This window comes from Stegodyphus dumicola, chromosome 10, assembly GCF_044657685.1.
Source record: "Stegodyphus dumicola isolate Sdum_Otavi_A_Nest chromosome 10, ASM4465768v1".
Taxonomy (NCBI): Eukaryota; Metazoa; Arthropoda; class Arachnida; order Araneae; family Eresidae; genus Stegodyphus; species Stegodyphus dumicola.
This window is the reverse complement of record NC_140777.1, coordinates 42893428-42919094: the sequence shown is the minus strand read 5'-3', so window position 1 is coordinate 42919094 and position 25667 is coordinate 42893428. Positions and strand designations below refer to the sequence as shown.

The 25667-nt window shown below is 33.9% G+C and overlaps 1 protein-coding gene across 1 annotated transcript in view; it reads right to left on the bottom strand.

The window, feature by feature from the left end:
- LOC118189277 (uncharacterized) overlaps nt 1-25010 on the bottom strand; it is a 78849-nt gene extending 53839 nt beyond the window's left edge. The window contains exon 1 of the mRNA XM_035359855.2: nt 24818-25010. Coding sequence (XP_035215746.1) covers nt 24818-24863 — 46 coding nt within the window. The 5' untranslated portion in view covers nt 24864-25010. The remainder of the gene's footprint in view (nt 1-24817) is intronic.
- Nucleotides 25011-25667: the final 657 nt, after the last annotated feature.

The window sequence follows — 25667 nt, the reverse complement described above, 5'->3', positions numbered from 1 at the left end:
TGGTATATATTTATTAATCTCTCCTTTTTATTTAACTTACTTGATTCTTCCTTTCACATTTCGAAATTTAGGTTCATTCCAAATAAAATTCATCCCCCTTTTATGATTTATTTTCAAAATTTGTATTTTTAAATAATTTTTCAAAAACTTTTTTGAATTATAATCTATAAATTTTTTTACCATAATCTTAGACGTATTTCTAAGCATACCTGCAAAGGATTACTGTATTTTGTTTAAAATTTCCAAAGATATACGTGAATTTATATATTGATGCGTTTTGAAACTTCGCATATTTGTTGAAAGCGATAAAACATAAAATGTGGTTTAGACACTTTACTAAAATTATTTGGAAGTAGAAACGATGTGACCTTTTTCCGCTCATGCACAATGTAAAACGGTAGAAACGAGGCTCCGGTGTAATGGAAGAGAAACGATAATTGGTTGCCACATATTAAGAAGTTCGACAAGTGAATTATTCTTGACGAAAACTGAAAAATTGCGCTAAGATAAATTTTTGAATTTCTCGGTAAATTTTGCACCAAATTTCACAAAATCTGACATCTCTGCATAATTTGAGTCGTAGAACCAAAATATGGAAAATAATTTGTATGTTATTTCAGAAAAAGTCCAATTTTGCGTCAAAATACCTGTGTTAGAACAATGCTATATATGAATCTAATATAGATCCTAAGTCGCGCTTTCGAGATATGAAAAGCGTAATTTGAATTTTGTCAATCGGCCCAGTAGAACGGGAGATATCGAACTGTCCCATTTTTTTTGTGCAGTGTACAAGATCGCCTGTCCTGAGAGATCCAATTGCTAAGTTCCTGGAACCCAGCTTATACACTGTATGCCTTAAAGCGTTATCACATTAGCTGTTTGTTGCCGGGACAAAACGTTTGTAGCAACAGTTCTGAGAAACGGCCTTTGGCGAAATAGGGTTACCATCTTTGAAATGACTTATTCTATTTCCTGTCGATAGCTGTATATCATAATAAAATAACTCCACACACATTCCACAGTTTAAATACATTTATTTTCCATAGCGACAATCAGGCGCTAGGTTCCACCTTACAGCGTAACATATGAATCGCAACTTCGAATGTACCATAAATCAAGTTTCTCACAGAATACATTTCAACGCCAATTCCGCCTCATGCGCCATTAGCCAACATTCCGCTCTGGCGCCAAGCATTTCTCAGCTAATACAAAACAATCTTCACTTTGCAAACAGGCTGAAAGCCAAACAAGAATCAGTTATCGCTCAGATTGGCGAAAGTGACGTTTCCTTTCAAGTGACATTCTCTTCTTCGTGTTGTTTTGTATCGCTCACACGCTTTTCGTTTTAAACTTTATTGTTAGTAATGGAAGATAATAGGTGATTGCTATCAAGTTAATCACTTTGATCTCCGCTCTGGCACTTCATGTAACAGATAAACACACTTCTGGTTATAGTAATCAATTACATCAGTAATAGCCAAATTCTGTATACACTAAGAATAGTTTAAAAACATGTGCTGGATAAGTCTATTTATCACGCATCGCTTATGTGTATTTTCTGTTGTCTGCATTTCAATGAAAATTTGATGGCTCACTGGAAAATTTGTGACCTGGTGAAAGCATTTTCTGACTAACTTTATGGCTCATAATTACCTTTTTGTCCATTCAAATGACAAAAATCTATATGGCTGATATTTACCTCCTCATAGCCAGCAGATAGTATTCAGCAAAATGAAGATCAAATAAAGTATATGAATACATGAGCAATCAAACATGTGCGAGTTGTTTACTGTCCCATAGAACACTCGGTATTATACCTAAAACACATTAATTATACCACCTCTAGAAATTAGGTGTTCACATCATGAGTTTGTTTTAAGGTTTGGTTTATTGAGATTACAGCAAAGCACACTAGGGCTATCTGCCTAAGGGAAGGGATACTTTCGGGGAGGACTTTCTAAGGAAAACTGGCTCGTATACACGTTACACATGGGGAAAACCACGAAAGCGTCCATGCAGCCAGCCCGTTCGCGGGATTCGAACCTCGGACCGAACTACCAATGTTCAGCGACTTTTACCGCTCGGCCGCTGGTTGGCTCAGTTGGTTTTATGTGATTACCGCAAAGCCTCGAGGGATTACAACAGGAGGGACCCCTTTGTAGAAGATTTTTTAAAACTGGCTCGTATACCAGTTACAAATGGGGCAAACCAAGGAAACGTCATGTAGCCAGCCCGTTCGCGGCATTCTAACCTGAGACAGAACTAGCAGTGTTCAACGACGCTTCGGCCACTAGTAGGCCCGTGCACTTAATTGGAAAGTGCAATTCATTATGTAAACAGACATGAAGGTGATAATCAGTTGTGCGCTGTTTTAAGTAATCAAATGTTATAAATGCACAGCTGTTACATTTCTTATTATTTATTAGTCATGTTTTTATTACGTAGATCATACGTATGATATAATTATGAATTAACCCAATAACAAAATGTGTACACTCTTTAGTACTCAAATACTCATCAATTATTTTTCAACTGATTATTACATACCCATAATAATTTGCAAAGAACTGATAACTATAGTTGCTGCCAATTACATAATCGTTATCTGAATTAAAAGTAACTTCAAATAAACTTCTTATCAATGTTCATTTTTGTATTCATACATACATATATATATACACATCTAATAAGTCATATATTTACATACAGATAGAGAGACGCGATGTTTTAGAAGTTGTTAAGATAGATTTATTAGTATTAATGCAATGAATAAGATTTATATTAATGAATGTATATACAAATGTTTTTCATCATGCATAATAATAAATCCATAAATTTTAAATGTTTCAATATGTAGCATTTACAATAAAAGTATAGTTTCTAATGTATTTATAATCCAAAAAGTATTCCATTAATAACATGAAAATAATAGACAAATTTAATGAGTATTCTCATTATTACATAAGCTATGCTTTTCTTTTTTATGCATCTTTTATGCTGTTTAAAATGTGTCACTGATTATGCAGTTAGCAATTTAAAAGATAAGTAATTAGGAGAAAAGCCGCGCATATACAAACGGATTTTAAAAAATTATTCAACTTAAATTTAAGAAATAAAATTCTATTATATAACGGTGAGTGTTATAATACACGATCAGCACGAAATACGACAAATTTGGCGAACTTTTGGCTACGAACAATTTGTAAACAAATCCGAAATGCAAGAACGTCGTAAAATACTGTCAACTCTGAAATTTCCACGATTATATATTTAATGAATATATACACATTTAAAAAATGACTCAGGCAGTTGTATTACAACAAAACAGCAATAATTAAATCGGCCTCTATTTCCACCGTCCATCACTTCACAGTGAGAGCCATCGCCATATTGAAAGTTACCCGTGATCCTTCAGAAGCTGACCTTTCGTCTGATTGGTTGAACGTTCGAGGAACACGTCTCCAGCCGGAACATTTTGGGAAAAGTTTTAAAATGTTGCTCGTAGCCGGGACACGTTCCTCCTAGCTAGACGAAACATTTCTCGGAAGCCTGCCGCTTAAAGCCGTACTACTAGAATCTCGTTTCTCGGAATTGTCCCGGGTAAGCGCGCGCGTCTATAGATGTGATAACAGCATTAAACTACACGACCTGCGTACTCCTGCTGCAGGACTGAGCCTGGATCAACCAGAGACCAATCGCCAAGCTTTTCATGCGAACTCTTCTGATTGAAGCGCTACATAACATGATGACTCGCAGCACTCTCCGAACCTACTTCGTTTCCTCTTCTTTTCACTATGACCGACGACCAGGTATGCTGCACTGCTGATTGTCTCTTCATGGTGACAACGTGTCACTTTCTTCTACTTCGTCACCAAGTCTCCGTCCCTTGGACACAATACCTACCATGCATTCACCAGTCTCATGCGCCTTTACGTAATACTTCAACTGGACTGGTAATGGCGCGCTAGGGGCGATAGACCAGCGATAAATTAATATTGTATTGGTAGTTACTTTTTTTTTTTTTTTTTTTTTCGAAAAAATGCTTTGAATAATGTTTTCAAAACCAGCATATTTTAAAAAGATTATCAATAATAAAAGTGAAAAAATCAAGTTATTACACTATCATTTAGTAACTGATGTTTTCAAATAAAACTGGGAAACACAAGTATTCGAAAACAATTATGAGCCACTGTAATTTGAAATCTGGCGCAATGAAAGTCATCTCAACTTTTGAGTGTAACTTGACCATAATTCTTGTGACATATGGTTAATAGCATTCGATTTCGCATCTTAATAAAAACTCAAGTTTTTAAAATCTGTTATCATAGTTACTTCGCTCCATAAGTATCTGGCAAAATTCATCACACTCCGACTATGAAGTTTGAAAGTCATGGTTCGAGATTCCAGTTCCAAACCGTTTATCATTCATTTGACTAAATGTTTTCACCTGTGCATTTGAGATTTCGAATTATCCCATATTCAAAGTCTTTAGTTTAACCTGTAAAGCTTCAGAAAAAGCATCTCTTCTATGTCAGTGTTTGGACCCAGTGTACCCAATAGATAAGCTCTACTTTCATTTATAATGAATTCATTATTTTAGGTTGTTTGACTATTGCAAAGTCACATAGACTATCTGCCTAGGGGGGGGATGGCTTTATGAAGGACGTTTTAGGGGAAATATCTGTATTCAGGTTACACATGGAGAAACTTACAACCATGCAGCCAGTCCGTTCGCCTGGGTTTGAACTTAAAGCAGGTCAAACTACCAATGTACAGCGATCTAATCTTTTCGGCTACTAGTAGGACTTACAGTGAATAGATATTTTCGTTATGTATATGTGCTCATGCTCTATATTTATTTGTGTTGAATAGGGCTCAGGCGTAGAATAATGATTGTAAGTCATCTTTCATGGAAACTTCATTAAAAAATTCGGAATTTAAAATTAATTACTTTTGGATAATTTGTTAAAATCAGATTTTTAACTTATCTTTTGTTGAAAAAAATGCACCTTGTAAAGTCGAATAAGTCGTTAATTTCGCATTCATTACTTAGCTATTTGACTGTATATTCAATTTAGATAGATCTTGGATACTTTTAAAAACTTACCCAAGTAAACCCCTTTTTTATTATTCCCACAGGTTTAAACGTATTACAGCATCCGAGGGTAAATACTAGTTAAATAAAACAATTTTGAGTTTTACAGATATATATCAATTTCGAGAAGTTATTCTTTGAAGGAATTTGGAGGTTTAAAAAGACTAAATTACTTTTACTAAGAACAAATAAAGGTAAGAGTTTGATATAAAAATAAGAAAGATGGTATATACTTTCTCTTCTGCAAAAAGCTAATACTCTTTGATCGATCTAATGAAAATCCTACCTTTTTTATTTTTCCTATTTCTTTCCAATCTTATGTATGTCCTAAGCAAAATGCATCTGTGCCATCATATTTCGATTTATTTGTCAATGATCTCCTGGTATGTATTTTATCTTTTCTTCAAATCGAAATATTTTCTTTTAACTTTCGTTGCGATGTATTTTCTAACCATTGCTTCCAGAATATATTTATCTGGGTAGCAATATGAAACACATTTAACGGATGTGCTCGAATAAATGAGTATTGCTTTAGCAAAGGAAAGAAAAAAGAAAATTAAGTAATATTAAGTCATTTATTTAGAATTAAATTTTTTGTATCTCTTATGAAGTAATGGAAATACTGAAGCGAAAAAATAAAATTAAAGACGAAGCTAAGAAATGAATTATTTTTACTCGAATTTAATATTCTTGCACATGTAATTACTTTCTTTCCTATTGATTCGAATTCAACTATATTAATTACGTCTTAAACTTATTTCCTGAAATAGCTTTTTAGTCTCGTTATAATTAAAATATTAAATGAAAAAAGATAAATTATGATTAGGCTACTGATGTTTATATTTTGAAGATTACATCTAGAAACCGAGTTAAGAGGAAATGAGTTAACATTTTAACTAGAAATGTAATTAAAGTAATTTAATTTAAAGTGAAAGCAATCTAATTTAAGCGAAAGTAATTATAAATAAGTTAGATGGTAATTTGAATAAAGACACCGGTATTTTAAAACTGCTTTATGTAAAATGTTTAAAAGCAATTTATTTTGTTTGATGATTGATGATAATAACAAAGTTTGTGAGTACCAAAATGGAAATATACTCACACCATTCTTCTTAGTCTCTTTTTTCGAATATCGTTTGAACTCTTTTGCATGCTTTGCATCACTCTTTTGCATTCACCTTTTATAAATTCTTCAGCTCTTTAAAGTTGCAGCCAATTTTAATCTGAATCTCATCTCTATGTGATCTGATCTATATCTAGCATGTATCTAAATCTTATCTGGCTGTAACTTTAATTTGAAATCTCGCTACAGATCTGAATTTATTAGAAGATGTAAAAATTTAAGTTGATTAGAAGATGGCAAAAAGGAATACCTCTATGGAAGACTTTTTAAGGGAAACTGCACGGTATTCACGCTATGAATGAGGGAAATGACTACGCAGCCAATCGGTTTGCAAAAATTTAAATTTCTATCGAACTATTAGAGTTCCATAAAAATTATATTGATGGTATGATGATATGCTTACCCTAAATTCAAACTTAAATAAAACATAAAGCTTATAACGTTGCGCGCCTCTAACTAGCACGCAACCAAGAGGTGACTGTGAAAGCTTGTATAAACCACAGAGTCTTATAAAGGGTTTAAGTCCCTTTTTATTCAATGTAATAAATTACAATGGCGTCCTCTTGACGCTTACAGACTGTGCCCACTAGGCAGTCAAATAAAAATAAGAACCTGAAAAGAAAGTAAAGACAATATTCTAACTACGAGGCTCTCTAAAATAACTAACTCACCGCGTTTTACAAATACCGCAGCTAATTCAGCAGACTTGAAGCTCACTGGAACAATTGCAACTACTTCCCGCCAAGCACATAGGCCGCAACGCGGGGTTCTTCAATTCTCGATTTCTACCTCCGCGCTCGCTAAGTAAGAATAACTCTCTCTCACCGAACTTGTTTCCTTCTATTTAAATCAGAATACTTCCGCTGATAATTTGAATCCTTGCGCGTTCTACTCAAATTTATATATTCTGGCATTGGCAGTTCCAGGGGAAAGTAAGGCTTGACAGGAAAGATAGTTTAAACTTAAAATAAATGTTAGTTAAAATAAATATAAACCCTACATTTGCCGCTGCCAGAATTTGGAAAACTTGGAAGCAGGTCCTACAAACGACCTGTTGTAAGTTTATCTAATTCTGAACTAACTGGCGAAAGCCTCGTTTACACAAAAAAAAAAATCTTATGTAACAATTATATATTAAAATTCTGTTAGTCGCTACAAAGCTTTCTTCTTACAGCAACTTTTCCTGGACTTCATCAATCAATCTTGGTCTTTCCTTCCAGCATCTGGAAGGAATAAGTATCAGTATCTTTCTACATACATTATAATTTACACTTACTTGACACAATAAATTTTTGTTTTTAAACGATTCGTTTTTCCTAGTTATTGCTCACTTCACATTCATTCAATTTTTCAAGCATTAATTTAACTTTACCCTGGCTCTCTACCGTGTGTGGTGTCAAACGGGAATATTCGTGTTTTAGTCTTACAACACTTCCCCTAACCACCATGATTTGTTAGAATTCAACAACCAAATAGACACACCTTACTCGACATTCTACAACTCAATGAGCTACTTTAATAGTCTTAAAAATTCAAATGTAGGTGGAGAACCCTACAAAACACATTCATTCTAACTTCCCCCTCATGCATCTTTAAACATGCAGGCTTTCGCTCTAAAGCATGACTTTACAGTTTAGTACTTAAATTTTGACTTCATTGCTTTTAAGCATTCACTTTTAGCATCTACAATTTTATGCTTCTAGACTAAATTCTACTTTTACATAACATGCAAGTATTTACATACATTTACAAAAGTTTAATACATATGCTTTTTAGAATTTACCATAAAATGAATAAGAGAAAATAAATTTTTACTTTACTCATTCTTCGCCAAACTGGCGGCACTGAAACTAAAATTCTTATTAGTACAAGAATACGAAGTTATTTTTATCTCCGGCCAAATTTTGGCTTTAACATAACAGACTTAGTCTTTCGACCAACAGAAAATGCTTGTTTTTAGCTTTTACACTTAAAGAAAATAATACTTTTGCCTTAGCTAAATAAAGTAAAACAAAACTAAGTCTCAACCGAGACATATTGACTTTCGTCAAAACATAGAACTTCGTACTTATGCATAACATTTCGGAACGAAACAGAAAAAAAATTTATAGAAGGTTTTAACTTATCTTTGAGTTTTCGATGCTTGAAACTCCGTCATCCGTTTTTGACAAAATTGATCCCAAATTAGAGGTGTCATGGATGTGAATCTTCTCCTTATTGATCTCCGAGTGTCGTCCCCGTTGCTCTTTCTTTTGCGTCCTCTACATGCTGGCCTCTTGACGGAGTAATCGTCTGGTTGTTGGCCTTTGCGTTTCTGCCTGGGACGGCTGGTCTTGACGTCCTCCGGTCTGGAGTCCTTCTTGAATTTCTTCTGTTCGTCGTATTTTTGTGCCTCCTTTTGGCGTTTCAGTTTCCGGAACGGCGGCCTTTCTGGCACCTGACTCTGTGGCCGTGTGCGCGTTCTCCTTGATGTGTAATTTCTCCTGCCATCTTTTGTAGGTGGTGTTTTCGTCTTTACCACGGTTTCTTTACCCGATTCATCTGTATTTTTGTTTTTCTTAAACGCCGGAGTTTGAAAATCCTTTTTTCTTTTTGATACCGACGTCCGGGTTGTAGAAGTGCTAGGTCTCTCTTCAGTTCTCCGTTTCTTGGGTGGTGGAATAGTTGTTGCAGTCTCTGGCCCTTCTATTTCGTTTAGACTTGAGTCCTGCAAGAAACTTTTAAGGATTTCAAAATCATTTGGATTATAGTATTTTTTCACCTGGTCGGGACTTGCTTTACAGATTTCCCCTCTCTCGTTTTTAAGATATAAGACTACTCCTTTGATTTCCTGAATTACATAGGGGCCTTCAAACTTTGGAGCTAGCTTTGCCATAAAATTGTCTGGGGCACTTGATAAAGAAAATTTCCGTTTCAATACTTTATCCCCAACTTTAAAATCTGCTTCACGGCGTTTTCTATCATAATATAACTTCTGTCTATTTCTTGCCGTATCCGAAGTTTTAAGCGCCTGCTCAATCAACTTTTGCACGTCTTGTTGTCTAAATTCCTGCTCTCTTTGTTGCACAAAGAATAATTTATCTAAAGGCGTAATTATCTTTCTGCCTAAAAATAATTCTGCTGGAGTTTTTCCCGTAGTATCATGATGTGCCGTTCTTAAAGCATAAGCTAATTCATTTATGTAGCCATCCCAGCGCTTGTGATGTGTGCTAACGTAACTGCGAATTATTTTTACAATGTTTTTATTAACTCTTTCTGCTATGTTAGCCTGTGGTCTATACGGAACCATTTTGATATGGCGTATATCAAGTCCATTGCATATGTTTTCAAATATTTGACTAATGAATTGTTTTCCGTTATCGCTAATGAGTTTTATCGGTGCACCGTATTTTAAAATGTATCTGTGTAAGAATGCATCTGCGACTATTTTGGCTGACGCGCGTTTAAGTGGAACAATTTCTATCCAATTTGAAAAATGATCTACTATTACTAAAAGAAAACGATTTTTATTTAACTCGCTCTGGGGGAAGGGACCAAGGAGATCTATACCTAAAATTTCATTCGGAAATGTAGCGCGAATGCTATTTAAGTACCCGGCCGGGCTGTAATTAATATCATTTATTAACTGACATTGATTGCAGGACCTGACATACGCCGTTACTATTTTGTATAATTGCGGGAAATATACCGCCTCGCGTACCCTTTTCTTTCTAGTCTTTCTGACCCCTAGGTGGCCCGCTGTTTTTTTTTTTTTTTCGTGCAACTCCTTCAAAATGCTTAATCGAAGCGAGGCTGGGATGACTGGCTTATACTCAAGATTTTCGTTTGTTGTTTTCGTATAGAATAATAAATTATCTATTATTTCATAGTTTTTTGCTCTATTTCTTATCGCATCGATATCTGTGTGCTCAAAGCTTTCGGGGTCTTTCAAATAAGCATAGATATTTCCAAATTCAGGATCAGCTTTCAGTTCAGTAATAACCGTATCTCTAGAATCTAAAATTTTTGAAGTCAACACAGCGCATTTAAGTTCATTACCTTCATCGTCCAGTTTTATACGAGAAAGTGCGTCAGCTACATTGTTTTCCTTACCCGGTTTATATTTTATTGTGATATTATATTCTTGGAGTTTTAAAGCCCATCTTATTAACATGGGCGTTAGGTTTTTTCCCGAGTAAAGTCTACCAACAGCCGCATGATCCGAAAAGACTGTTACTGGCGCTTTGCCGAAATAAACTCGAAATTTGTGTACAGCCATTAATACGGCTAATGTTTCTCTTTCTGTAGCTGTATAATTCCTTTGTGTTTGATTCAATGTTTTACTAAAAAATGCCAGCGGATGGTTATTTTGCATAAGAACCGCACCCACCGCATAGTCTGATGCATCTGCCGCAATTTCCAGGTTTTCGTCCCCCTCAGGGAATTTTAAAACAGGGGCATTAATAAGCGCTTCTTTTAATCTTTCAAAAGCTGTGTTAGCTTCAGCTGTCCACGTAAATTTACTCTTTTTTCTTTTGATTACTAAGAGTGGTTCAACAATATTAGCGAAATCTTTTATGAAAGATCGATAGTAAGAACTTAGTCCAAGGAAAGACGAAAGTTTCTTGGCGGTGTTGGGCGGTGGGAAATTCTTAATAGCTTTTATTTTTGAATCTTGCGTTTCTATACCCTTTTGCGAAATTTTATAACCGAGATATTTAAGTTCTTTAGTTGCGAACTTGCATTTTGAGGCGTTAATTGTAAGACCGGCCTCTTTTAATAATTTAAAAACTCGTTCGAGGTCATTAATGTGTTGTTCCAACGTATTACTCGTTATAATTATATCATCTAGATAAATTAAGGTTGATTTTCCTAGGACAGGCTTTAGAACAATGTCCATAGCTCTCTGGAATGTTGATGGGGCCCCACACAACCCAAAAGGCATGCGTAAAAATGCATAAGTGCCCGATTTTGTTATAAACGCGGTTTTATGTATATCTTCGGGTCTCATAGCTATTTGATAGTAGCCAGACGTTAAGTCCAAAATAGACATATATCTCGTCGATTTGATCTGTCTAATGATCTCGTCTATAACCGGCAAAGGGTAAACTGGAAATTTAGTTATGCTATTTAGTTTTCTATAATCGATAGCAAACCTCCAAGCCCTTTTATCCGAAGGAGAAAACTCGTTCTTTTTCCTACATAGTACGACTGGACTCGCGTACTCACTATTTATGGGCGTTATTATTTTATTCTTTAACATCTCCTTAATATGTTCTTCGATGATTAAGTCTTTTTGTTTATCATAGCGATACGGTTTAGTCCTACAAGGTTTTTTGGCATTTAATTGAATCTTGTGAGTCACAATCTGACAGTTTCCCGGTTTTTCTGAAAACAAATGAGAAAAATTACTCACCACTTGCTGTATTGCTTTACTTTCCTGGTCATTCAAATGGCTAAGGTCCAATTCAGGTGTCTCCACCGGTTCCACCACCCTCTGGTCCATCTCCAGCACCACGGAACTATCTTGAAAATTTAATTTGGCCCTCGCGGCCCTTAAAAAGTCCATACCTAAAATAAGAGAGTGTTGGAGGTCTTTCACCACAAAAATTAATACTTTGAGATTTTCCTCTTTTACCTGTACGTTTAATGATACTTTCCCGATGCAGTGACATGTTTTTCCTTGCGCCGCTATAATTTCCGTATTTCTGGTTTTAAAGAGTCGTATCCTATAAAAATTCTTTTTGAAGAACTTTTCACTCATGAAATTTCCTTCTGCTCCTGTATCGATGAGGGCTTCTACTGGTACATCGCCAACCAGGACTTGTATAATTGGTAGCTGTGAGTTTTTTACGATGACTGTATTTAGATGTCTATTTGAGGGTTTTTCTAAAACTTCCGGGGTCTGGACCCTCCCTTTCACAGGCCCCTCTAGTCGTTTAAAGCTTTCCTTTCAATCTGTGTCTTCTGGGCACGCGGATGCTTATTTTCAAATTTTCTTTTTGGCCCTTGACCTTCGAGTTTCGATGCGTTAGCTTGATAGTTCTTTCCCCCATACGAGCGATTTCCATTTCTGGTTTCCTCCTTCCTTCTGGTACTTTGAGAATATGTTTCCCCTCTCGCTCTTTCCGCTATTCTGCGATTTTGAAATTTCACCGCCAATTCGAAAAGTTCCTGCAATGTGGTTGGGTTTCTAATTTCAAAGTAGTCTTGAACAGCGGGTAACAATCTTGGTAATATTATTTCAATTATCTCCGCATCGGGTTTTTTCCCGTACAACATATCCGTTAGTTTGATTTTTCGTAAAATAAAGTCCGTCAATTGTGCTGTATCCCGTTGATAGAAACTATATAGCTCGGCTTCCAGCCGTGCGCGATCTTTCACTATGGGGAAGGCCTTTACTAACGATTTTTTGAAATTTTCAAAAGTATACGTCGGGCTTCCAAATTCACCTAGAAGAAATTTGCCTATATTTTTCCACCATAGCGCGGCCTGTCCTCTTAGTGCTGATGTGGCAATAGCAACTTTTTGTCTTTCAGGCACAGGATAGAGCTGAAAGTGGTTTTCTATACCTTCTAAAAATACGGACACCGAATTTTTTCCGTCGAAATAGACGTTTGGCTTGATTGATGCTCTCAAAGTCTGGACCAGGTATCCAAATCCTTCTAACTGCGTTGTCATTTCTTGGTGTTGTCCAGCGGCTTCCATCCAGTTTTCGGCCATTTCAGTTCGATAAGTGTTCGGGCGCCAATATAACGTTGCGCGCCTCTAACTAGCACGCAACCAAGAGGTGACTGTGAAAGCTTGTATAAACCACAGAGTCTTATAAAGGGTTTAAGTCCCTTTTTATTCAACGTAATAAATTACAATGGCGTCCTCTTGACGCTTACAGACTGTGCCCACTAGGCAGTCAAATAAAAATAAGAACCTGAAAAGAAAGTAAAGACAATATTCTAACTACGAGGCTCTCTAAAATAACTAACTCACCGCGTTTTACAAATACCGCAGCTAATTCAGCAGACTTGAAGCTCACTGGAACAATTGCAACTACTTCCCGCCAAGCACATAGGCCGCAACGCGGGGTTCTTCAATTCTCGATTTCTACCTCCGCGCTCGCTAAGTAAGAATAACTCTCTCTCACCGAACTTGTTTCCTTCTATTTAAATCAGAATACTTCCGCTGATAATTGGAATCCTTGCGCGTTCTACTCAAATTTACATATTCTGGCATTGGCAGTTCCAGGGGAAAGTAAGGCTTGACAGGAAAGATAGTTTAAACTTAAAATAAATGTTAGTTAAAATAAATATAAACCCTACAAGCTACAACCATTTCGAATAAAAAATTTCGATGCGATTGATTTTGCTAGTTTGAACTACATCAAAACAATTTTAATTTGCTCTCCATGCGTACTTGAGTTTAATATTACTTAAGGACTAAGAAAAATATTCATCCACGTCTTACGTTTTTAGGTGAACGGTGTATTTGATATTGAAATTTAACTTAAAAATTGACGAAATTTGATAAAATCCATTAGCATTTTAAAGCATAGAACAACCCCGCATATGCTCATGTTCTCGTATCTAAGAGAATCTCAAAATGCATTTAATGTTCTCAGAAACGTTTTTCTTCTTTCCGCCCAAAAAAAGTACGTAATATCCTTTCACCTATTATTACTACGGTTGCTGCTACTAGGGTTGACATAAAAGGGCAAGGGGAAGCAGGGTAACCACATTTGGCGATGGATCGCCCATTTGGCGACGAAATTGGCGATATGCCAAGGACGGATGAAGAATTTATGGAACGAATCTTACCGGTTTTGCTCAGAATGTTCTGGAACACCGAATGCTATATAAACACTGCTGGTTCGCAGTCGAGAGGGCGAGTCAGAGGGCCTCGTCTGGAGTGCGAGTTAGTTAGTATCGAGTTGAGTGTCTCGTCTAGCGAGTTGATAGTTAGAGAGTGCCTCATCAAGAGTGCGAGATAGTGTGTCTCATCTAGTTAGTCCGTGCGGAGACGATCGAGTTGACAGTTGGGTCGTCGTGATCACCGAAGGAGTCGCTTAGTATATCGCGATTCGTGCCTCGTCGAGAGAGTGTGTTGAGCTCCGGGAACGACTGAACCGGAGTCGGGAGCTGTGCTCTGTGTGTCGTCGAATGCATCGCGAGTTGTAGCGTGGAAAGTCTCGAGAGTACGTGGAGTTCCGAGAACAACCGAGCAGAATCGGGAGCTGCACTGTGGTGCTTTGCAGTAAAGCTGTCTCCAGCGTTATTGCCTGACAGTGTGAAGGCTGTGTCGCTGATTGTTCCAGCGTGTTTATAGTAGATCTTCGACGACTGTAAAAGTGTTTTGGAACTGTCCTGATTGGCATTGGTAAATAAAGTGTGTTTCGATACTTCATCATCAAGTGTCGTCGTTATTCACTCCAAATCCACACGAACCCCGTACGAACGTCAATGAAGAAAATAATGTAACAACTGGTGTCAGAAAAGAAAAACGTAACAATATTATTACAGCTGATAAAGTATCATTCACAAATTAATATTTTTCTTGTAATATTTTGTTTCCAATTTTTGTTTAAAATTTATATAGCTTTATTATCTAAAGATAACATTTCCAGCCGATAAGCAAAACTACTCCAGCATTACCGCATAGTCTGAAAACGAAAATTATCGCATAGCCTGTTCTTTCAATGACTATATCTGAATCTGTTAGGCAGCAGAAGGTATTATGACTGCGCTCGAACTTCTGTTCTACGCTCCTTAGATAGTTAGAAGACAGGGATAACAGTTGGATCAATATTGGTAAATACTTTGTATCCCCCTCTTGTACCTGTACCTGTCCTAAGCTCCCTGATTTACTTACTTTTCCCTGATTTATTTATGAATTACTTTGAAACTGATTTACAAATAGATCTATGGCTTTGCCATACCTTTCTAAGTCGAATCTTACCGTGAAGAAGTAACTTCTTGCTAAATGAATTTTGTTCCTCAAAATGGAAAACAGTTGCTATGTGACAAATAATAAAATAAGAATGAACATTCAGCGTTACAAGCGTGTTTATAACACGCCCTCAGGAAACAATTTTCAGAAATCTAAAAATTGATTTGCATATTTATAATTTATCTATTTATTATATATTTATTGCTGACGCAATTACTTGTTACTTCATAGGCGCATTTTGTCTTCTCATTCCTAATATTTATTGTTTTTTTAATTGTCCCAGATTACAAAATATTTTATCTCTTTTCAAGTAAGTTTTCTCTTTGCAATTGTTATTCAAACCTTCTTCGAATCTGCTATTTTGGTGCAGGTGCGGTTAGAGGCTTGCCTGTGATTCGTGACAGAAAAGTTTGTAGAAAATTAAAAGCTGCACCCATTTGTTCGCTTTCTCTCAAATTACCGTTAGTGCAGTTTTCAAGTTTGACGCAGTTTCATCATTTGTTACTTCCCCATCAGTTCTTAGGATGAAGTACTTTTAATTAATTCATTGAAATAATATTATGCCGCCTTGTTGGCATGGTGATATGGAAGCCAGCTGTGATAACCCCGGGAAAGCATGAAAATTTGAAAATGTGCAGTGTCTTTGCAGTATGACGATTATGAGAATTAAAATATTGTAGAATTATGTCGAAAGTGAGAAAATAGGTAGAAGACCCTGGGATCTGTCCCCCAGGACGTTCTGTTTCAGAATACGGAAGTAGCGGGAAAACTCATACTGTCCAGCAAGGTGCCCAAAGCCTAAGCCAGTGACAGGCGCAACACTTTTCCGTTGGGGGGCTACAATAAAATTCGTGAACTTGATCTAGATGTAGGCTCGAATCAAGAGCATTACAAATCAATAACAAATGTTATTGTGACGTGGAAGTACAAACAACATGTCTTGGATATTATTTAGACTAATACTCTTGTCCTTTGTCAACCTAAAAAATGAATGTGAACTATATATTAAATTTTAGCTATAATTAAAAATATTTCCTCCAGATATCAATGCTTACAAGGTTTTTTCTGATATCATTGAACTATTTTTCCATTTAATAAGGAGGTTGATTTTATACAATTGTATAAAATTAGATACCCTGAAAATTCAGCGTTTCGCAGCATAAATATGCCGCAGACATTAGTGGCATGGGTGCTTTGAATGGTTGTTTTTACAAAGAAACAAATTCTCGTGTAAACCGAAATAACAGCCTGAGGAATTTCCGAAGCGATTCGCTGGCATATTTAGTTTTAAGAAACCTGAAATTTTAATACAAAATATCTTCAATTTTATTTTAAAAGTAAGGCTTAGCTTATGTATAGTATAGTAAACTTTGTACATTTTCTATTTTCTCTTTCTCAAATAATAGATATTGCGAGTAGAATATGAAATATGAATAGTTAGTTACCGTTTGTTATTGACGGATTTGTTTCGTCATGTCTTACACAATATTAATTTGTAATGTGATTTTATCTGTGAATACATCTTCACTCACAGTCATATCTTCGCGAAAATTGTACTTTTTGCACTGTATGCGGTAAAATGTTTCATATTATGTCAGCATATTAATTCCAATAAATTCGCCCTTACTTCAAAAATAATAAATAAAGTCATATTTCAAAAGTGAACTAATTGCTAACATGTGATTTGCATTGATTTGGGAAATATGTTTTTTTTTAAATATATAAAATGCATAACTTAATAACTTACTATATAGATTATTTTCAATTTTAAATATTTTGCTATAATATTTATAAAAAATTATTTGAAGTATTTTAAAAAAATCTAAACAATAATTTAGTACGTATTTTTAATACTAATTAAATTTAATAATTCAAAAGTATTTATATTAAATTTATATTTCATTAGATGAATCTACTTTAGATTAATATATTTTGATGAAATAAAGTAATGAAACATTGCAAAATAAATCTTATGCGGACTTCAGATTCTTGATAGGCAGATTTAGTCTGTTTTCATTCTAAAAGTAACGTTGATGAACTACGAAAAAAATGCTAAAACGACCACGACTAAAAGCGGTCAAATCAAGACGTTTCAGCTACGTCGACAAATTGCCAAAATGTAACGGCAAATATTTTGCGTTTTTGCTGTGTTGTAAAGACGTCGTCTAAAGTTACCACGACCACTTTGCAACCTCTCGGACCAGTTTGCAACGTCTTTGCTACGTCATGTGCTTATCTGGGTTAGGTACCATTGTTTTTTCACGAAAAATATGCATACGTGCATGCAAATTCTTCATTATTTAATTTCTTTAAATAAAATACAGGCGATAATATTTGGTGGCAACAATCTGGAAACTAAATCAGACTTTTATAGTGATTCAACTCAAAAGCCCGTTCTGAGTCTAAGAGCCCTTCTGGGCTGACGCTCCTTTGCGCTATAAAATAATTGGGGATAGTGTAGAATGTTTTGTTATAGAGCTTTGTCAAATATGCACTATTGCATAAAAGTTGAGACCACTTGGTATAAAATGTATGATAATACATGTGGTGATAATACGCAAGCATTCCTTGATAGTATTACTTGTTATCTTGTCCTGAAAAATATTCTCTAACATACAGGTGCATGTATTTTCACTAAATAAATTTCTTCGGGCATTGATACATATAATACTATGTATTAAGGCATATAAAATAATGTTTTTTCGAATATATACTTTGTAGAGTATTGATTATTGATTATTGTTTTACATAATCTAGGAAAAGAAACGCGTAAAACTTCAGTAACTTCTAACCCAGAACATAAAACAAAATTTTAACAAAACATATCAAAGTACTTTATTAGTTTAGTTGAAAACTTCAGATTATTCTTTTTATTTTAGAAAGTTATATAGCACGTGAAGTATTTTATTATTCCTGTTGAAACTAATGCGAACCAAATGTTTTATAAATGATATGACTTGCATGTATGCAATTAATTTGATTTTAATTCATTTGCTATTTGTTACTAATTCATTAATTTTGAAATACTTGCTGCTTCTTTAATCGGGTAAAACTTGTAAATATATTTCATTACGCAATAAATTTCTAAGCTAAGACAACTTGAGGATAACAAAACAAAATTTAATTTTCTAATATGAAACAAATAAAGAATTAAAAGGAATACATAAATTAGAATTTTAATAATTTTTCAAATCTTTTATTTACAGTTCAAACTGATAATACATTAGAAATCATGTAAATTTGTTTCATATGAAAGATGATCAAATTGCTCATACTCTTGCATTAAAAATATCAATAGTTTAACCCATTAGCCGCTGGTGTTGCGTTGACGCAACGGTCAAAAGAAATGCGTATATAAATATAACTACCTAAGATATTTTTTACAGCAGATGATTTTGTGTAGGGAATATTATGAAGATTATTTCTGTAAAAAATATTTGCCTTCAACAATCATTTTGTTTATAATAATTAATCTCATACTTTAAGCAAAATTTAAGCAAAATTTTCGCCCGGGTATTTTTGCTGAAAATATTTAACGAAAGAATCGCCATCTTTATGAGTGATCTATTTTTAGTCAAGGTCACCGTTTATCAGAACATTACATGAGTCAGATGTTTATATTTGTGCTGGGGAGGAAGGGAAAACAGGTGTTGCGCTGACGCAACGTCAGCAGGAAACGGGTAGTCAATCTCCTTTTTCACTCATTCCTTTCGATGTTCTGGTTCATGTTCTGGTTGTTTAAAAATGCCTATAACGAGGTATCTTACATTAGAAAAAGCCCTTCAAAATTTTTTTGATGAAGAAACAGATGATGATAATGTTAATAATGACCAGAATGAAACTGATATTGTTGTTGTTCCCCCAGAAATTGCAGAAGCTAGTGACGAAGAAGAATGGCAATGATATTAATATAATAATATAATGATAATGAGATTTTACCAAATGATACTGCTGGGGAAGTTGAAATTCACGTAAGAAGTAATTTTCAGCCTTCTGAAAACAGTTATAGTCATACTAAAAAGTTTAAAGAGCAGAAGACTGAAATCTTGAAGTGGATATAAAAGGAACCGTTAGTTATGTCTCAGGAAGAACATGAAGAAAGAGATAGAAGAGAAATTATAAAAGATAAAATACAAGGTAAAAGAGAAATTATGAAAGATAAAATACAAGGTAAAACTAGTGCAGAGATTTTCGATTTTCGGTTTGGTTTAGACATTTACTCTCTTCTCGTTGAACAGATAAATATATACGTTCAGTGGAAAAAAAAATATTGCATCTGAAGCCTATATGAGAAGATTTATTGGAATATTATTGCTTACAGGATATCATTCTTTACCTCAAGAAAAAATGCATTGTCCTTTTGATAAGGACATTTCTGTTGCTGTTGTACGAGAATCGATATCACGTTTGCAGTACAGGAATATAAAGCAGAATTTGCATTTGACAATACTGATAAATTATATGAGGTGAGACCGCATCTAAACTTACTAAATATCACCACAATTTCTACTACTGAAAATATAAAGTCTCTTTTAGATTTCAGACGAGAGAATGCATTATTCGTTTTATAAACTCCTATTGAGAGTGTAGAATTAGCCAGAAATAGATCAGCAACAGGAAGACCTAGTAAATTCAGCATTCAAAAACCATTGCATGGAGATGGTAGACATTTTATCGTAAAGTCCGTTGATAACAAAAGACTTTGTTGTAAAGAATACCATAGCCAGACTGTGGGTCTGGGTCATAATCCCGACAGCCGAAATCCCGACAATCCAGAATCCCGACAGTCGGGACCCCGACAGGGCCGAAATCCCGACAACCCAAAAGTCCCGACACGGTCGAAATCCCGACAGGGTCAAAGTCCCGACAAGCCAGAATCCCGACAGGGTCAGAATCCCGAGTGTGCAGAATCCCGACAGGGTCGAAATCCCGACCGTCCAAAATCCCGACAAGTTAATATCTAAATACAAACACTCAATTTAGCTTAATAAAATACAATTTTTAACTAACTATTACATATTACTAATTAAAAGTTTAAATCAAAAAATCATAAAAATTATGTCATTACTTAAAATAATTTTTAACAAATTGAAATGACCGCTAAAATTTGAAATGAAGATTTATAAAATTCTTTTTATTAAGAAAAAGAAAACATCACTTACACATGCAAACGACATATTTACAGTGACACATTGTGAGCGATAGCACGAAGATATTCCATCACAGGTCGATTACCACGATCGTCTACAACAGTCATAATTCTCCTTTCTCTGTCATCATCTACCTTCCTACGTTTTGGTTGTTGTTTTCCTCGAAGAATGCATTCAACTTGGTATTCCACATGCTCCTGTTCTTTTTGAAGTCCTTCTATGATGTTATAAACGCCAACATGGGCCTTCCAATTAAGGTCTCCCATCTTCTGTGCCAATCCTCGACAGCATTTTGAGTGCGCGGAGCATTTATAGCTGCCTTTTCTAGATCATTAATGATTCTAGATGGCCTCAATTCAATATTAATTTCTTCAGCGAAATCAATTAAATCTTGGAATAATCTTTTGTAATTTTCTTCAGATTTGCTAGTCATCAAAGCATATACTAGTTGCAGCTGTGGAAGTATGTTAAGGGGTCATTAGGCCTTATTGGGATTTCGCCCGTGTCGGTATTTTGACCCTGTCGGGATATTGGACAATCGGGATTTCGACCCTGTCGGGATTTTGGCTTGTCGGGATTTCGACCCTGTCGGGATTTTGGTTTGTCGGGATTTCGACCCTGTCGGGATTTTGGCTTGTCGGGATTCCGTCTGTCGGGATTCTGGCTTGTCGGGATTTCGGCTGTCGGGATTATGTCCGGATACCTCAGACTGTTTATAGATGCAAAGTATGTAATGTAGCTTTACATCATAATTGTAATCAAGCTTTTCATGCTTGAATCTTTCAATTGAAATAATCTATATTTGTAAAAGAAATACAATGTCTTTTTTAATATTAAATTAATTACAAGTAAAGTGATTTGTAGATTTATAAAACGTTATACAGCTAAAAATTAATCCTGCGCTCCACTCGAAGGAAACATCACACGAGTACAATCCTACTCACTAAACATCCGTAGTCTTTTTCCGCTGACGTTGCGCGAACGGAACTCTCGCTTTTTCCACAGGTAAGAGCATTCTTTTTTATTTTCAATGTAAATTTATGTTATAAATGCTTAATTTAATATTTGTTATTATTTTAATGAGAAAAGAAACATTACTTGTAGTTTTGGCGGTTAATTTGTTAATAAGAAGTCAAAAACCTAATCATCAAAAGTTTCTATGTGATAGGTGTTTAAGATATTTTTATTCAAACGAAGACTTGAAAATAACAGGAAATTGATTGTACATGCATTAGTTCTGTAAAGATAGAAATGCCTGAAAAGGTACATATGTAAAATTTGAAATTATAAAATGTCAGTTGGACGTACCATTTCATATCTACGCCGGTTTTGAATCCGTAATGAAAAAGGCGAATGCTTGTTAATCAGATCTAACAAACTCCTATATCAGAAAATATCAAAATCTGAAGCTATAGTTTTAGTTTTTGCTGAGTAACTGAAGACTTTATTGATGAGAAAAGAAAAAATATAAAGACTTTAAACTAAAATAGCAGACTTTGATATAAGACATTACAAAAGTACAAATGTTTGCTATACATGTAAAAAGGAAATCATACTTGAAGCTTCAGATGATAAAAAGAAAGTTATAGATCGATGCCATTTACCTGGAAAACATAGAAGAATCAGTATATAATGCTTTTAATTTACATTATCAAATTCCTAATTTCAGTCTTGTAATAATACATACTTTAGCAGGATACGATGTACATTTATTCATAAAAGGCATTGGATGAGATAAAATCACTATTGAACTTATTCCAAACACTGAAAAAAATATATATATATCTTTTAGTAAAAATATCGGAAGAAAGAAACCGAGGTTTAATTAAATTTATGTCATCTATCACTGACAATTTATAGCAAAATCTTATACTGGAAATGTTTAAAGAAAGTTCAAGATTTTATTCTGGTTAAAAATAAAGTCTTACTATCCAAAAAGCTATTTATTGTTAAAAATATGGATTTTGAAGAAGGAGGTGTAAAAAAATTAGCAGCTCAAGATACATTCAATAATATATTAAGTGAAAGCAAATGTTTGGATGAAGCATACGAAATAGCGGGAAAATATGGAATGAGTTTGAGATTAAAAGCTTGATGAAAGTACAGATTTCTATGTAAAATTGAATGTATTCATAGTAGCAAAAATCTCTGAAAATTCAGAAATTTATGCCAAAAACCACACTTTTAGATCCCGCATGGTACTTAACTGTGCCAGCGTTAGATTAGGAAGCAATGCTAAAAATAACAAATATTGAATTGGCAGTTTTGCAAAATATTTTTATATTTTAAGATTTAAATTTTTTGTTAAAAATTTATTCATATTTTTAACGTCATTCATTTTTTCAAAAAAATTATTATAATTTTGTTCTCATCATATTTTTTAAATCATCATTTTCTTTTCTCAAAAAAAATTTATCGACATTTTCAACATTAAATTTGCAAGTTCTTTTTATTAGAAAATTCGAATCTGTGTTCAAAGTGTCGTAACTCGAAAAATTTAATCTCCAACTGAAAGTTTGACCTTCTAAATAAAAGTCAATTTAAAAATTAATAGAATTCTAATTTATTTATATACTTCTTTTTAATTCTTTATTTTTATGCTTTCATTCTAGAAAAATTAAATATTAATTGTGCAATATATACATATTCTAATGTTTTATTTTCACATTTAAGTTTGATTCAATACTTACGTTTTGTTCTAAAACTATTTTTGCACTTGCATAAATTTTTTTGCATTCCAAATTATTTTAATTTAATTTACGTTGTGTAAGGGAATTTTTGATATGCATATGAGGATACTAAATTTGGGGAATCAAATATATGCATTTAATTCCATTTCTTCTTTCTGTTTGAATATGCACAGCAAGGACGAAACAACGTCTAAACGGTTGGAAGGAGTGTGAAATAAGCTAATTCCCTCTGAAGAGTCGGTATTATTTCATTATCTTTTCAAATTTAAAGTAATTTTCTTTGTATAGCTTTATTTACCATTATAAATTTTTGTCACAATTTCATGCATATCGACTACTACTGGCCATTGCTAGTAAAACAATTTTTCCATGCCGATTTAACATTTGCTATTTAATACTTGTAAATATTTTTCTAAAACGTTTTATGAATTTGTAAACTGGAACTTAGACTTCAAATTGTTATTCTTTTACTTTATTAACATTCTTAATTTAATTTGAAATATAAGAATTTTAATAGGAATATTCTCCTTTAATTATAATCATGTTTCTTTAAATCATTGCATCCTAGGCGCAGGATTTTTAATAGACCTTGCTTAAATTTGGTTATTTGCTTATATATATATATATAAATAATTAATAAAATTAGCATTAAAAAAAGTTAGGACTATATGAAAGATTATAATTTCTTCCCTATGAAGGTCATAACCAATTCCTTCTCAATAAAAGTCGCAACCTAAAAGGAGTAGTAAAATTAAAAACTTCAAATACGTATAAAATAACTGAAAATAAAACAAAGGATAGCCTTTTCCCTGGACAAGTTCTGTTTGAAGTACTAAACAAAGGAGATAAATACATTTTTTTTTTCCCTCTATAATGCTTTATCTTCAGTTTTATATATATATTTACTACGCAATTACACTCTAATCATTTCACATTTTCATATTCCTCGTCAATTTAATTTTGATTTTCTGAATCCGCATAGCTAAGAAAAATTAAAATAAGATTTATGATGGAAAAATACATAAATTTCTCTTTTGTGAAATAAAAATGAGAAAATCTGTTATATGTTCATAGCTTACAATTTAGGAATTTTAGTGCTTAAACTGTATAATACTCGACTTTTTTAGTGGCTAGAACTCTTTTTTACTTGACTAGAAATAATTTTTAAAAATAAAATTGAAATAGAAAATTTAAATAAAAAGATCATTTGAAAGGTAATCACATAAAAACAAAGCTTTTAATAAAATAAATGTTTTTTTAAGTAAATCATATTATATCAATTTAGTACATGTATGTACATAATTGTCAAGAACAGGAGTTCAAATTAGCTCGACAGTAAATGCAGTATATGTTTCATTACATATGCTTTGCTTTTTCGATACATTAATGAATCACTAAGTTAAGTTAAAAGCATCAAGTAGACTTTAGCTATCTACTTCATTTCTCTTTTAAGATGAACTTCATTTCTCCTTTAAGATGAAACATAGTTTCAAATATTCCTTTTACACAAAATTACAAGAACAAAACTCATGATTCCCTACACACATTCCAGATGGTGAAATCTTACGAATTCTCATGGCCTTTCACTTACGTTGTGTAATACAAAAAAAGTAATTTTAAGTAATATGTGTTCTCGTAAAACACACAAAATATCAATTTTTAATTATTCATATAATGTTTTAAAAAATCAGTTTGTAAATATTTACATAACATTTTAAAAATCATAATCTTCACGAAATGCCACACAAGGTAAGATTCCGATTGCAAAAGGATATAGCTAATGCAGATTTCCATTACAATGTTACTACAATGATCGCTTGTTGCTAAGTCTTAAACTTACCACATACGAAGAAGTGACACCATAATAACACACCAAAAATCCACATTATTGGATATTGCTAAATATTGGAATCTCGTAGAAATTGGAATTAGGGCGTTGCAGAACAATATAGTAGTGACATAAACACAGCAGATTGCTTTGATTGGTTGGATGGCGATGGACACGTGACTCGAATTAAGCTGTCCGTTGTTGCCCGCAGAATGCCAAGCGGATGTAAGAGGAAACTACCTAATTACTAAACCGATACAGAAAAGAAAATTCCGGTTACTCAGGAAGGAAATTGTTTTGATACGAGAATGAAGTTTTGACACTCAGATATTCATTCATACAGGAGGACCAACAGAGTTCAAGAAAGCAATAAATGTTTTACCGATTTTTTTAAAGATAATAGTTTCTCCTGCCGCAACTTACGTATTATCTTTAACATATTGCAACGAGGTATTATAAATTAACTGAACTTTCTCTCTGCGAAATTTCTACTTACCGTAGTGGAGAAAATACATATAATTGAATAATAAGTTTTGCTTTTCTTCATTTTTTCCTGTATTTATATATTCATCATCTTTCTCCAAAGTTTACTTTCTAAAACCTTTTCTTTATTATTACTTTGAATAACATTAGATGTATGTAATAAATAGCCTAACGTTTCGTCTTATAGGTTGTACTGTGGGATTTTATATTATTAAATCACTTAAGTTATTCATTTTGCTTATAGTTTCACTTCTCTTTTCGTCGGCTCGAACCAGGATGTAAAGTGATTAATGTATTTAAGCGTAGAGTTCTTGAGCTCGATCTTTTGGCAACTCTCGCTGACTGTAATGCTATTCGTTCTCTTTACGACAGAATTACT